The following is a 12358-nucleotide window of genomic DNA, read 5'->3' on the forward strand; positions in this document are numbered from 1 at the left end:
CTTCAAATTGTTTATACAGCCAAAAAATATTTTCATTCTGGGCACTGGGAAGGCTGATGAGGAAAGTAAATGGAGTAATAATACAATATATGCAAAAGGAAGAGCAAGTTAGTTTTGAATAAATAAAAGAACCTGTTTTCACTTATGAAGGATTAGAGCTGCTGAACTTCCAGAAATTATCTGCACTACACACTGGTATGTAATGGGAGTTTTTTCTTTCCCGCTAGTATAGAAAACTTATTTCCGTCTCTGCCCAGGTAGGCACTGGGGAAAACGATACTCGATCACACTGGACTGCCTTTAGGGAGATCGCCTTTTTGTTTGGTTTTGGGGTGGTGTTTTTGGGTTTTTTTTTCCTAATGTTAGAAACTCATTGTATATTCCTGCCTTTACTTGTAGGTAATTTTGATTGGGTAGGAAATGCTTTTACGCAGAATGCTGGAGCTGGCCTTGTTATCAACCAAGCAGACGCGGGGAACAGCACAAGCATCATTAAGCAACTCAAGGCTGTTTTTGAAAGGGACTGGTATTCACATTATGCCAAAAGTTTACAGCCAACAAAAATCCCAAACTGCTTTAATCACAAACTTAATAAAGCAACATCAAATAAGACTGCCATGAGCAATGTGAATTAGAAAGACTATTTTACTGTTTAGTATGGCAATGAAGAATTACGTTGGGGTGTAGCTCTCTTTCATATTTACAGACAAAAGACTTAAAGAAAAAGCAAAAAAACCCGTTTGGTTTGGGGGGGTGTTTTTAGGAAAAAGCACACTTATATAAAAACTGTCTAACTATATTCTCTATATTGAATTATTTAAGACTTTCAAGTTTGCTACTTCTGACACTGAATGTCATTTCTGCTTCCATGTTACTTTTAACGTTCTGTGTTTGAATTTAACAGCATGTGTCAATTTTTCTGTTTCAGTTTTAGGACTTCCCTTAATTGCCATCCTGGCTAGAATGAACCTTGAGGCAAAACCAAGATTCAAGCTATGAAATGGCATTCTAAGATCAGTTATTATTGACATACAAGTAGATGGTAGGTTTACTGTATTAGAAAACATAAAGGAATAAGCAAACTTTCACACATATAAATCTTTCCCTTTAAATAAATACCCAGTCATGCAAATACTTCCTAGTTTTGAGCATTCAGTTTGAGTATCACTCTTCCATTTCTTCTAACTAGCCTTAAAATACATCAGTTACATGACTGATAATTTATTCATCTCCTAAAAGTATCAGAAGGTTTTGAGGGATTGGGGTTGACCTCAAATTTGTCATAATCTTTAAAGCCTCTCAGATAAATGGATTTTTTTTATCAAAATAATGTGGATTCCTTTCAACATAATAGTTATTTCCAATTATACATGTTTCATCTAACAATGAAAATCTTTGGATTAATAGCAAAGGCCTAGGACTGATTTTTCTTCCTTTTTTTTTTTTTTTTTGTAATCTCAAGAAAATTTCGTCCCCAAGTTAAATATTTATCAAGTGCAAGTCAGCAGTTGCATGATGACTCACTATCAAACCAATGCATACGTAAAAATCAAATACTGCTCTTTAGCAAGATCAAGGGTCATGCAAAATCATGCAATAATTGTTGTTAAATGATCATGTAGTCATTTTCTTTGATTAACACCTGGAAGTGTTTTCTTTCCTAACTTTCATTTTAAAAAAAAAAAAAGTGAAATGGCATTTTTTGTTAAAATGTCATCCATATAGGCGACTACATCAGCACAAACAGAAATATGATGCCTTCATTTAGGCCACAGTTTCAGTTGGTGTTAATAGCGTGCCTCTAAAAACACAACTCAGTTGCACCAAGAAGCAACTGTTCTGTAAAAGTGTGACTTTGCTCTTTAAAAAAATACATATAAATGTTTGACGACAGATTTTTCTCCAGAGCTGTAATAGCTTAGCTTCATAATAAAAATGTTTCATTACTATCCCTCTGCTTCTGTTGAAGAAATACAGCCATGAAAGCAAACTGTGCTCTGCATTTCGTTAAATATTCACAGAACTTTTTCCAAAATGCAGACTTTTCTCACCTGGCTGTATGTTACTGAAGGCACACTTCGAAAGCAGTGGACAAAAAGGGAAGGAAAACCAGTCATGTCCCAATGTACTATTTTAATCTTAAGAACAAGTTAAAAACCCACCTTGACTTTCAAAACACAGGTTTCATTTAGAAGGTTAAAAAAAAAGTTCAAATTTATTTTAAAGTAAGCACAGCTGAGGAAATTCTAATAAGGTAACATGCACAACTTCAAACTGCCAGCTAGAGACACACCACAAAACTAGTTATGACTGCAAAAGACACACTTTTGACAATGAATGTTTGTTTCTTTTGCAATTGCCAAGATTTACATCATCTTACTGAAAATGACATAACAAATTTTTAAAGTTATCAACTTTTACAGAAAGGATTCTGCACAGCTCTAATGCTTATTAACATTTTCTATTATTCAGATAAATACATGCCATTTATTAGCCTACACACACACAGAGAGAAAAGCATATATTCTGACATTCATATAGGAAACATATCTAAAAAGAGTTTCCTGAGTTGCTATGAAGGAAAAAGATCTTTGTGAAGAGAAATTTCTGTATTTTCTTCCTTCTGTATATAATTTAGAATATGTATAGCAAGTACGGGAGAGAGATCCCCAGCACTTAATTTACTTGTTGGGGTTTTTTTGTTTTGTTTAAGAAATAAATACTAGCCCAGATTAATTTCTGGTGAAAAATTCAGCCAAGTTATACCACCGATGAATTTAGTGTTATGAATCAAAGCTAAAAAAAACCGAAACCAACCAAACAAAAAAACCCCACATTTTTAAAAGCTGATTGAGATATCTGTAAAGCTTCTGAGGTCCCCACAGATGGGTGATCTTAAAGCTTGAGATAAACTTAATACCAAGTCCTTACATAAGATACAAAAACCCCAAGCAAACAAAAAAACCCCACTGTCCAGAGTTGTTAATTGTTGTAGCACCTGATGGCAATAATATACAAGAATGAATCAATGTGATTTTTTTTCCCTCTGAATACTAGAAACATGTGAAGAGTTTTTTAAATGACATCTTGTACAAATAATGGAGGATCTGAGTGGAACAGAAATTTGTCAGATGATAGAGCTAAGCTGTCTGTTTACAAAGCAGGATTTAGTGACGAAATCAGACTGTGGAGTTACCACTGACCTTCCATTTAGTATACCAAATGAATGATGCAGATGTAGTAGTTTTACTGGACAAATCCTAGGGAAATACAATCATGAATATTAACCAGATCCATTAGTTTACAAATGCATTCTTACTGGCTTGATAAACAAATTCTGGTGCTTCAGTGACCCCCCCCAAAAAAAAGAGCTGATATGTAAAAGTACATTTTAAAAGTGGCAGTATGTTCTGTTTTTATGAATGGAAGAGTTTGGGGTTTTTCTGAACAACTTTTAATGCAAAATAGCAACCAGCCATCCTACAAACAGACTGGCAGACTCGAGTTTCATTTGGTATAAAGTATGGACTGATATTTTAGTAACTGTTTAGAATGGCAGCAGCTCCAAAGTAGTACAGAAGGCTTTGGTCTGTTACATTCACCAAAAGACAAAGTGCATCCTTGGACTTCAGCAAGCAGGAAATTAAAAATACCAGATTCTTTTTTGAGGCTGTTTAAGGCAATTATACCCAATTATTTGTTTTGGGTTTGCACTGTTCCTGTTTAACTACATTTGCCACAGCAGCCTCGATTCTGGCTTCAGATCCTTCTACCAATGTAAATAAATCTGGAGCAAATCCATTACAGTGATTTCACGTTGGTTTAGCAGGGATCAGAATCTAGACCAGTTTCATCTTCCTTTAGCTCTCCTGAGTATCACCATTGCACAAGCTATTTCCAAACTTAAGAGGGATTTGCATTCAGTGGTTTCTCACAGACCTCACAGGCATAATCCAAAAGATGCACTTTATCTAAGCCCCTTCTAACTGGCATTGGTAACTCTGTCATATTAAAGGCAATTTCCTAAACAGAACGGCTTTATTCTTAAAGAATATAGACTGTAATTGTTGTTTGCTGCAAACATTTACTAGTGCCTTATTCATACAAGCTTTTGTTTAACTGTTCCTCATGTGAAGTCCTGCTAAAGATCTTGTATCTAGTACTGAGGCATACAGTGAACTTCCTAAGTAAGACTACATATTGTGATGTTTACAGGTTAGTACCTAAAACTAGAGTCACAAAAAGACAAAAAATGAATGAAAGATGTTGGTCCAAACCAAAAGCACATCTAATGCTGAGCATTTTTAGCCAAGCCCAGTTCTAGAACTAAATTTCACAAATTATTCCTGTCTTCATTATCAACTAATCCACAACATAGCTGAATTATTGTGTCCTGCCAAGGTGTAAAAATAAATAAAATCTGAATTCCCCCAACACCTGGCTGATATCAAAAGCATAACCACAAAAATTCCTGTAGGCACAGGGTGAAGAACACAACACCGTGGCCACTTTACAAATCTCACATGTAAGTCTCAAGCTGCTTTGGGCCAGCTACCACTTTTTTCTGCCTGAAGCATGAACTAGTATCCACAACTACTCTCACCTTCTCTTTGAAGACCAGAAAAGCATGGATTGTGTGCCACAGCACAACAACCACAGCTGTACCCTGACAGGAACTAAATTTTTGTCCAGTTTTTTCCTGCTCACCTTCTTAAAAAACAAAAAAATAAAAATGCATCTTTGAACTGACTTTGAGGCTGTGCTGTACAAAGTTTTACACAATACAGGGCCAAGTGTTCCTTCTGGTAAATCCAGGCTCTGCAGGTCGTTCAGAGGAGAGTTTGCTAAACCAGTAAAAAAAGCCTCAGAATGCTACTTTTAAGACATACCCATTATTTGCTATACTACTAGCTACCTAAATTCTGCTACTTTGTTGAGTTTTGCATACATAAAAACTGAACAGCTAATCTTTGTGTGAACGTTACCTGCCATTTAACCCTAATCTAAGGAGAAATCCAGACAAAGAATTTATAGGGGTTTTTTGTGACTTTAGTGTGTACTTACTGAAAATAGCACAGACTTTCTCATCAAGATGGTAAAGACATCAGCTGGCTATTCCAGTTCTTCAAACTGAAGTCCTTTATAAATATCCCCATCTTGAATATCATGCACTTGACTCCTGAGGATGGCCTTATAGAGCATGCTAAGTTATCTTAAAACCATTTTAGACTTCAACATTAACTCTTCATTTTAATACAAAAATACTGGCTACATGTATAGTATGTTTCCAGATGGTAATTTCTGGCACTGTGGTTTTTCTTCCACTCTTATCCTTTCTCTACATATATATTCATGGCTTTTTAATCACTGTTAATCCAACTCAATCTATGTATAAATCAGAATGAATCCTTGGTATATTTAAAATTCACAACGATACCTCCTGAGTTGAAGGCACCAGTAAACATATTCCACTTTTGACACTGCAGAGTATAGTAGCTCAACTGATACTGTAGGGTGATTGCTTTTCTTAGCTGTAGTTTTTCTCTTTAATTACTGCTGGATGTTATTTATGAATTTCTCAGTGTTGAATCAGGTTGCTCTTGCATCATCACTTTGCACAAATGCCTTAGAAGCTTGCCAAACTAGCATGTAAAAGAGACCTTGTTCAAAATAGTTTAGACAAGAAAAGAACTCATGTGCTTTACACTCTGTGGATGCTGAAGTCATTAGATGATAAACTCCAGTCTTATAATACAGTGGAGCTTTCCATTGCACCTCCTATCTGGATTAGTCCTGCAAGGGCTTCAAAGAAAAAGTCTGCGAGAATTGTGTGTTTGAATTATGTTGAGATCAGGAATTTACAGAGAATCTGAATGAAGAATCCAGCTGTATTGAGTGGTTCAACACAGTAACTTAAATTGGGTTTTCATGAAAACACATTTCTATTCCATATCCATATGCTACAACTGCATTAACACTCTAAGGTTAGGTTTTCCCTAAAATTCAAAATACAGGTAGGACAAAAATCAAGCTACTGCGGCTTATTTCTGAAAACCTTGTTAAAATTAGATTTTAAGAGTGCAATTCAATTCTGGCTGCAAATTATTCTGCTATAGTCAATGGAGTCAGCTCTATTTTGTTCACAACAAATTCTACACTGCAATTTTACAGGAAGACCCAATAAATCTTTTTAATCCTGTAAAATGAACATGATAACTTTCCCTTTAAGAACAGAAATAAAGTTGATGGCTGGATTCAGGCTACAGAACAGAACAAAATATAACAAAATGGCTGACAACTGCAGCACTCCAGAGGATTGTTTTGTGCTCCTTCATGTTGCATGGCCACAAACGTGAATAATACAAATTACATGTATCATGATAGTGTTGCATGAACACATAGTGGGAACTGCATCTCACAAATAATATCCGTCCCTCCTGCAACAGCATAAAATTAGAGTAGAGAGGAAGGGGCAAAAATAGCTACAGAGGCAAACTAACTTGAATAAGACCGGGTTAAAGGACTGGGTGCTGGCCTAAAAGCTCTGGGCTATGTTCTCATTTTGTTCCTTTCCCTGCAAAATCCAGTATTTCTCTTCTTCATATGAGTGAACTCCCATGACTGTTTTCAGAATAAGGAGGGAACCTCTAACAATTACAAACTTATGCTTAACAGAAAGAAATCAGCATGAATAAAAGCTCATCAATTTCTACATAGTAGGTACTGAGTAGTAAAGCAGTATTTGAAATGGGGCTCTTCCTTGCACATTAGGAGTTTCTAGCGCTATATAAGCAAGGATTTACAACATAGCACACACCTGCAAATTTCACATCACATGCAGCATTTGTATGTGTTCTCTCAATATACAAATATAGTCAAGTCAGACAGATACCATTCTCAACTACTAATAAACTGGTGAAAACTAAGCACAAGTATCAGGCAATCAACTTTAACAAATTAATCACACTCAAATGAAAAAAAGTATTTCCCCCAAAAAGTGCTAACTATATAAAGTCCATAAATTACTTAGAAGCTGGAATTATTTCCAAAAGTAACTTTGAGGTACTTAATAGGGATTTTACTGGGGAAGGAATCTTTATGTTAAAGATTAAAGGCATGCACCATTACATAGCATTGTCTAAGCAAGACAGCATATAACACAAAGTAAGAAGCTCTTCAAACGGAAGTGTGTGGAACATTTTATTGACTGACTTGCTAACAAGTGTTTTCAAGTGGATTTGCTCAGTGTTCAATTACTCCACATTATTCCTTATTTGTATTTCTTCAAATGACACTGTACCTGTATTCAATGTTTTTCTTGAAACTTGACAGCAAAGCAGGATGCTTCTTGAAGTGACAGCTGTTTCTTTCTAAAGGTCAGAGGGCTATTCTCCTAATCTCACTCGTCCTCTCAGTGTCTAATACTTCTTCAGCAACCCAGTCCAGGTTTTTACTTGTCATTGCCTGAGGAGCAAAGGAAACAAAATATTTTTAGTTACCTGCTGCTTCTGAAAACTGCTGGCTGCTCAACATCCTTCTGCCCTTTGACAGATCACTCACCTAATGGGATACTAAAGAAAACATAATAAAGGAGGTCAAACACATAATTCCAAGTGCCTCAGATAATTCTTCACCTGGAGAGACACATATGCAAAATCTGGAAGAAGAGATTGAGGGGCAGGGGAAGAACGTTTGGCAAACTTTAAACGAGGCAGAGGTTCTTCTGGTGATATACCCCTCATCGTGGTCTCATTTTATTCTAATGTAAACCATTCTTTACCATACAACCGAATGTAATGATTTGTAATGACCGAAATGTGCAGCTAACTTTAGCATGAAAAGGTGAGAGATCAAATGCCCCTTGTCTTTAGGAATTGAATTTCTTCACTTTGTAAGAGGGGTGGAAAAGGCAGGTAAAAATGGAAAATGCACTGCCTCCTCTCTTCAAGGAATAGCCCAGTTTGCTACTAGAAATAGAGCTGATAAGGTTTCTAAAAAAAGCAAAGATCTTACACATCCAACTTCTATTAATTCTCAGAAGGTGGTGCATACCTGTGGGAGCTTGGGGCTCACAGCTTAGTACCAACTTCTTTCTTGCAAACTGTCAGGCTTCTCAGGAGAGTTCCTCTTCCTCCTTCTCGCTATACTCAAGACAGCTGTGACATCTGCTTTTAACAATCTCTAGATTCTTCAAAGACTCTTCCAAACTAGATTTTAAGAGTTTTCCCTGTGGAAAGAAAAGATGAATTGCATATTCAGTGAGGAACCCAAAGAACCTAGTACAAGTATTAAAACGCATAAGAAATCAGGATCAAAACCAGAACGCATTCTCATTTTTGCCAACATTTAGAAAACTAAATGAGAATTGGAAGAAGAACGAGAGGCTAATGCAGTACCTTAGATTAATGAGGTTGAAATTTATAAATCAAAATGCTGTTACATTTGTGTACTGTCCCCACATCTAACTGCTGCTCTTAATATGACAGAGATGCAGTGAAGAATCTGTGAACCAGTAGCTTTGATATGTTGTACAAAGGTTTCAGCATTCAAAGTCTTATGTCCATCTATGGATGTATATCACTTAAAAGGTAGGCAAGAAAATGGGGTTCTGTGTATATTTATACAGACCCTACTGCCAAATAATCATTAAAAAAATAGTCACTTCTCACAGCATTTATGTCTTCAGATGTCACCACAGAGATCTTAGTGGCAGAAAAGCAACATCTGTGGCAGCAAGCAAGCCAACTAAAATAAACTGTAAGCCCATTTTCCAAGTGCCAGTTGATACAATAAAAGCATTCAGATGCCCCCATATCCATCTCAGAATCTGATAAAAGGACATTTGGACTCTAAATGCAGAGCTGAGGCTCCCCACACACACACACAGAGACACATCCTCAAAGGAAAATGAGTATCTGTGTCACAGGAGCTTAGGACATCTCTAGTACGATGACTTGTTCCACTGTTGTCAGTCTTACTTAAGAGTAGGACAGGAAATAGTACAGCTCTTTCTGGAAAGGGCCACATATCCTTTACTAGAAAATAGGAACATGCACACATTAAAAGACTCAGAATAACAAGCTACAAAAGTAAACTCCTGGCCACAGCACAGAAGTACATTAATGTAACAGTTTCTGATAGCACATACCAAAGCCATCTACTTGCCTTTTCAGTCCCACATTACATGTGTGCCAAAGCTCACTTTTTTAAAAAACAAAGGGCAATGCTTCTCTCTGAACTAAACATTCCAGAGAGAATTATACTTTCTTTTTTTTAAACAGAGAGAACAGCAACCACTGCCCCAATTCTCTCTTCCCTTTCCTCACTCCCCTTTTTCATTGGCAAATGTTTCCATTATCTCCCCCTCTGCCTCTTGTCTTTTTCCTTTTCAAGCTACTTCCTACATGCTGTTTCTGAATCCCTTGCTGCTTTGTACACAGGGATGAATCCCTGCAACTTGCATCGTTGGTGCTGTAACATCCTACAAGTTTACTTCCACTAGCTTTCCCTGAAGTGCTCAGAAGAAGGACGTACATGCACATGTTGTTTAAAGACATACAAATTACTATGTATGAAGACAAGGGGAGTCAGGGCAAAAGCAGAATGCAGGCACTACTGGAAAAATACCTGGACGGGGAAAGGGTTTTAAGTCATACTCCTCAATCCAATTTCGCCTTGGCACGCCCAAAACCTGTATCAGGATCTAGAGCCCAATTTTGCAAACCTTGCACAACTAACACAAGCCTTGCCTCCAGGTATTTTGTTTGCTGTTGTCCTGGAGTCACGTGCCAGGTTAACCTGCCAAGCTAGGCAATAATAAGCAAGTCAAAACCACAGACAACTTCAAGCCACATGACCTCAATTTTACCCTGCAGGTGGCATTCAGCCACAGAGGGGGTCTAATATGGGTACTGTCATCTTGTGATAGTTAAGACGGTCCAAGCTCACCATCGTATATAACACCACCACCTTCAAAAGAGTAAATGAAGAAAGAAGATGTCTCTGCAAACATTTTTTAAATTTCCGAGTGTGACTTTAGCACTGCATTGTATTTCCCTACACAGTCTAAAAGTAGCAGGAGTCCTTTGTAAAGTTTGCAGAGCAAAAAGGATACATACTATGTAAGTTTACTACTATACCTCTTCTGATGGAATAAAGTATCAAATAGCAAAATCTGTCTAAACTTATTTTGAAAACTGCATGGCCAGCTTATGCAGTAGCTAGATATGTGGCAAGGTTGCAGTGTTACTCTCTAAGGAGAATACAATAAATATGCTTATATATTTTGTTCAATTCAAGCACTGCGTAGTCTCCAAGTTCTACTATGAGAAGTATGGATAACTTCTCATTATCCTTCCTATTTCAAAACACAGTATTTATCACAGATGTGTACAATACAGCAGCATAGCTTAGGCCTGTTATATAGGTCAGTATCTGCAATGCACACAAGAACGTAGTTTGCCACTGCAAAAGCAAGTGGCTGCAAAATCTATTTTGGATAATCCAATTTATATTTGAGGAAATCAATGTGTGGTCATTTCTAGAACTGTGAATATAAGGCAACTGCTGCATGCTTGTATATTTGATGAGTTTTATTATACTATATCCTTATATGAATGCCTATGCAGTGTAAATGCTTTAATATAAGATACTGAATGTTTTGGGGGTTTTTTTGGGGGTTTTGGTTTTGGGGGGTTTTGTTGTTTTTTTTTTTTTACACATTATTTTCTAAATGATGCTACATTTTACTGCATGTTTATCCATTTTTTGTGTTGGTACAAAGTGCAAGCAGGAAGACACATGATTTTAGTAACTTACACAGCAGCTATTCAAATCCATTATAAAAACATGTTCTTATGTAAAGACTTTTAATTTGGCAAGAAACGTGCTTCCTTTAGACCATGGGCTTGGTTCACAGCAATACCTGTGTAATTAATGTTTACTTACTAAAAAAAAATAAAATAAAAGCACTGAGTCTGTAAATGGGGCTATTGACTCTCTGCAAACCACTATGTCAGTGTGTTTTGATACCTTTGAAAATACAACTCATCTACATTTACTAGGAAAACAGATGGCCTGTTCTAATTCAAGTTGAAAAATAGTGCTCTAACTGAAAAAGTCCAAAACTGAGCAGCTATTGTGTTTGGTGCTGCAGGATGACAATGTAGCAATCTTTTTTTTTTTTTTTTTTCTTTAAACAATAATTTCTCATCACCTTAATACAATGAGTTCATGTTACTTGATTGTGAACTGGGCCCACTGTTTTACAGTGCTACTATACGTAACCAAAGTTCAACACATTAACAGAATTGAGCAGATTCATTCTTTTGGAAGAAAAAAGAAAAAAGAGGCTGACTTTGGGTTCACTGCAGTTTTGGAGAGGTGGCTTGGTACAGAGTGTTGCCGCTGTACCAGTGCACTTTAAACATAAGGAAATCACTGGCTGTAAGACTGATGGCTAAGACAACATTGTAAGTTGTAGTATCTTATACTGCTGGAAGCTAAGTCACCAATGCTATAACACTAAATCAAGGAAGTAATGCATTAGTTTAAAGCTATGTAAATATTTATTTTAATGCTGCAGTATCATAGCTATCACTTCTCACTGCTTTGATATCCAAGGATTCCTAGTACTACACGAATGTATTTCATCTGCTTCATTTTTTAGTTTCAGTACTTTCATTCAAAGCAAAGTAACTCCTATTTCTTTGTACTGCACTGAAATAAAAGAATCTTGTTTCAGTACATAATGCTTTTCTTACTCTTTCTAGTCTGTCTCTGTCAGTGTTTGTTTCTATGAGCACTGAATCACAGATATTAGCCCCTAGCTCCCAGTCTTCTGTACATACACAAACCGAAGGCATATCCAGCAACACAGACTACCTGGTGCCTCCAACTAAGGCTCTGCAAAGTCTGAGCACCACTGGCACTAAGTTACTGGGAGCATCTAGCAAACTTCACAGCTATTGGAACATGGGTCTTCTGTACCCCTGTTTTAGGCTTCAGACACATTAAGCTTAAATCCAACTTTTAGGCACATCAGTCTCTACATTGCTCAGGCTGTATCCACCCTGCACATTCACATTAAACACACTCTCAGGCTATAAAGCAGTCTTGCTGACTATAGAAATAAATAAAACGGGGACATGGTACAAGCTTGAACAGTACCTAGTATCATCCGAATTATTTGTTAGCATAGTTGTCCTTCACACTGGCCCACAACAACTAGCACGCTCACAGACAGTGCCCAGGTGCAGAACTATGGGGCAATTTATCTTAGTAACTGTCTTCAGTACAGTCTGGTCACAGCTACCCTGTGGAAAAAGATGAAAAGGACAGGTTAGGCAATTGGATGTCA

At 36.9% G+C, this 12358-nt stretch overlaps 1 protein-coding gene across 11 annotated transcripts in view; it reads left to right on the forward strand.

The window, feature by feature from the left end:
• Positions 1–11750, forward strand: part of PLD5 (phospholipase D family member 5) — a 202686-nt gene extending 190936 nt beyond the window's left edge. For 10 of the 11 annotated variants that reach the window (XM_069800629.1, XM_069800632.1, XM_069800628.1 and 7 more), the window contains one exon: positions 400–11750. In XM_069800629.1, coding sequence (XP_069656730.1) covers positions 400–635 — 236 coding nt within the window. In that variant the 3' untranslated portion in view covers positions 636–11750. The remainder of the gene's footprint in view (positions 1–399) is intronic. The other variant, XM_069800627.1, reaches the window with a different exon arrangement.
• Positions 11751–12358: the final 608 nt, after the last annotated feature.

Source organism: Haliaeetus albicilla, chromosome 13, assembly GCF_947461875.1.
Source record: "Haliaeetus albicilla chromosome 13, bHalAlb1.1, whole genome shotgun sequence".
Classification (NCBI taxonomy): domain Eukaryota; kingdom Metazoa; phylum Chordata; class Aves; order Accipitriformes; family Accipitridae; genus Haliaeetus; species Haliaeetus albicilla.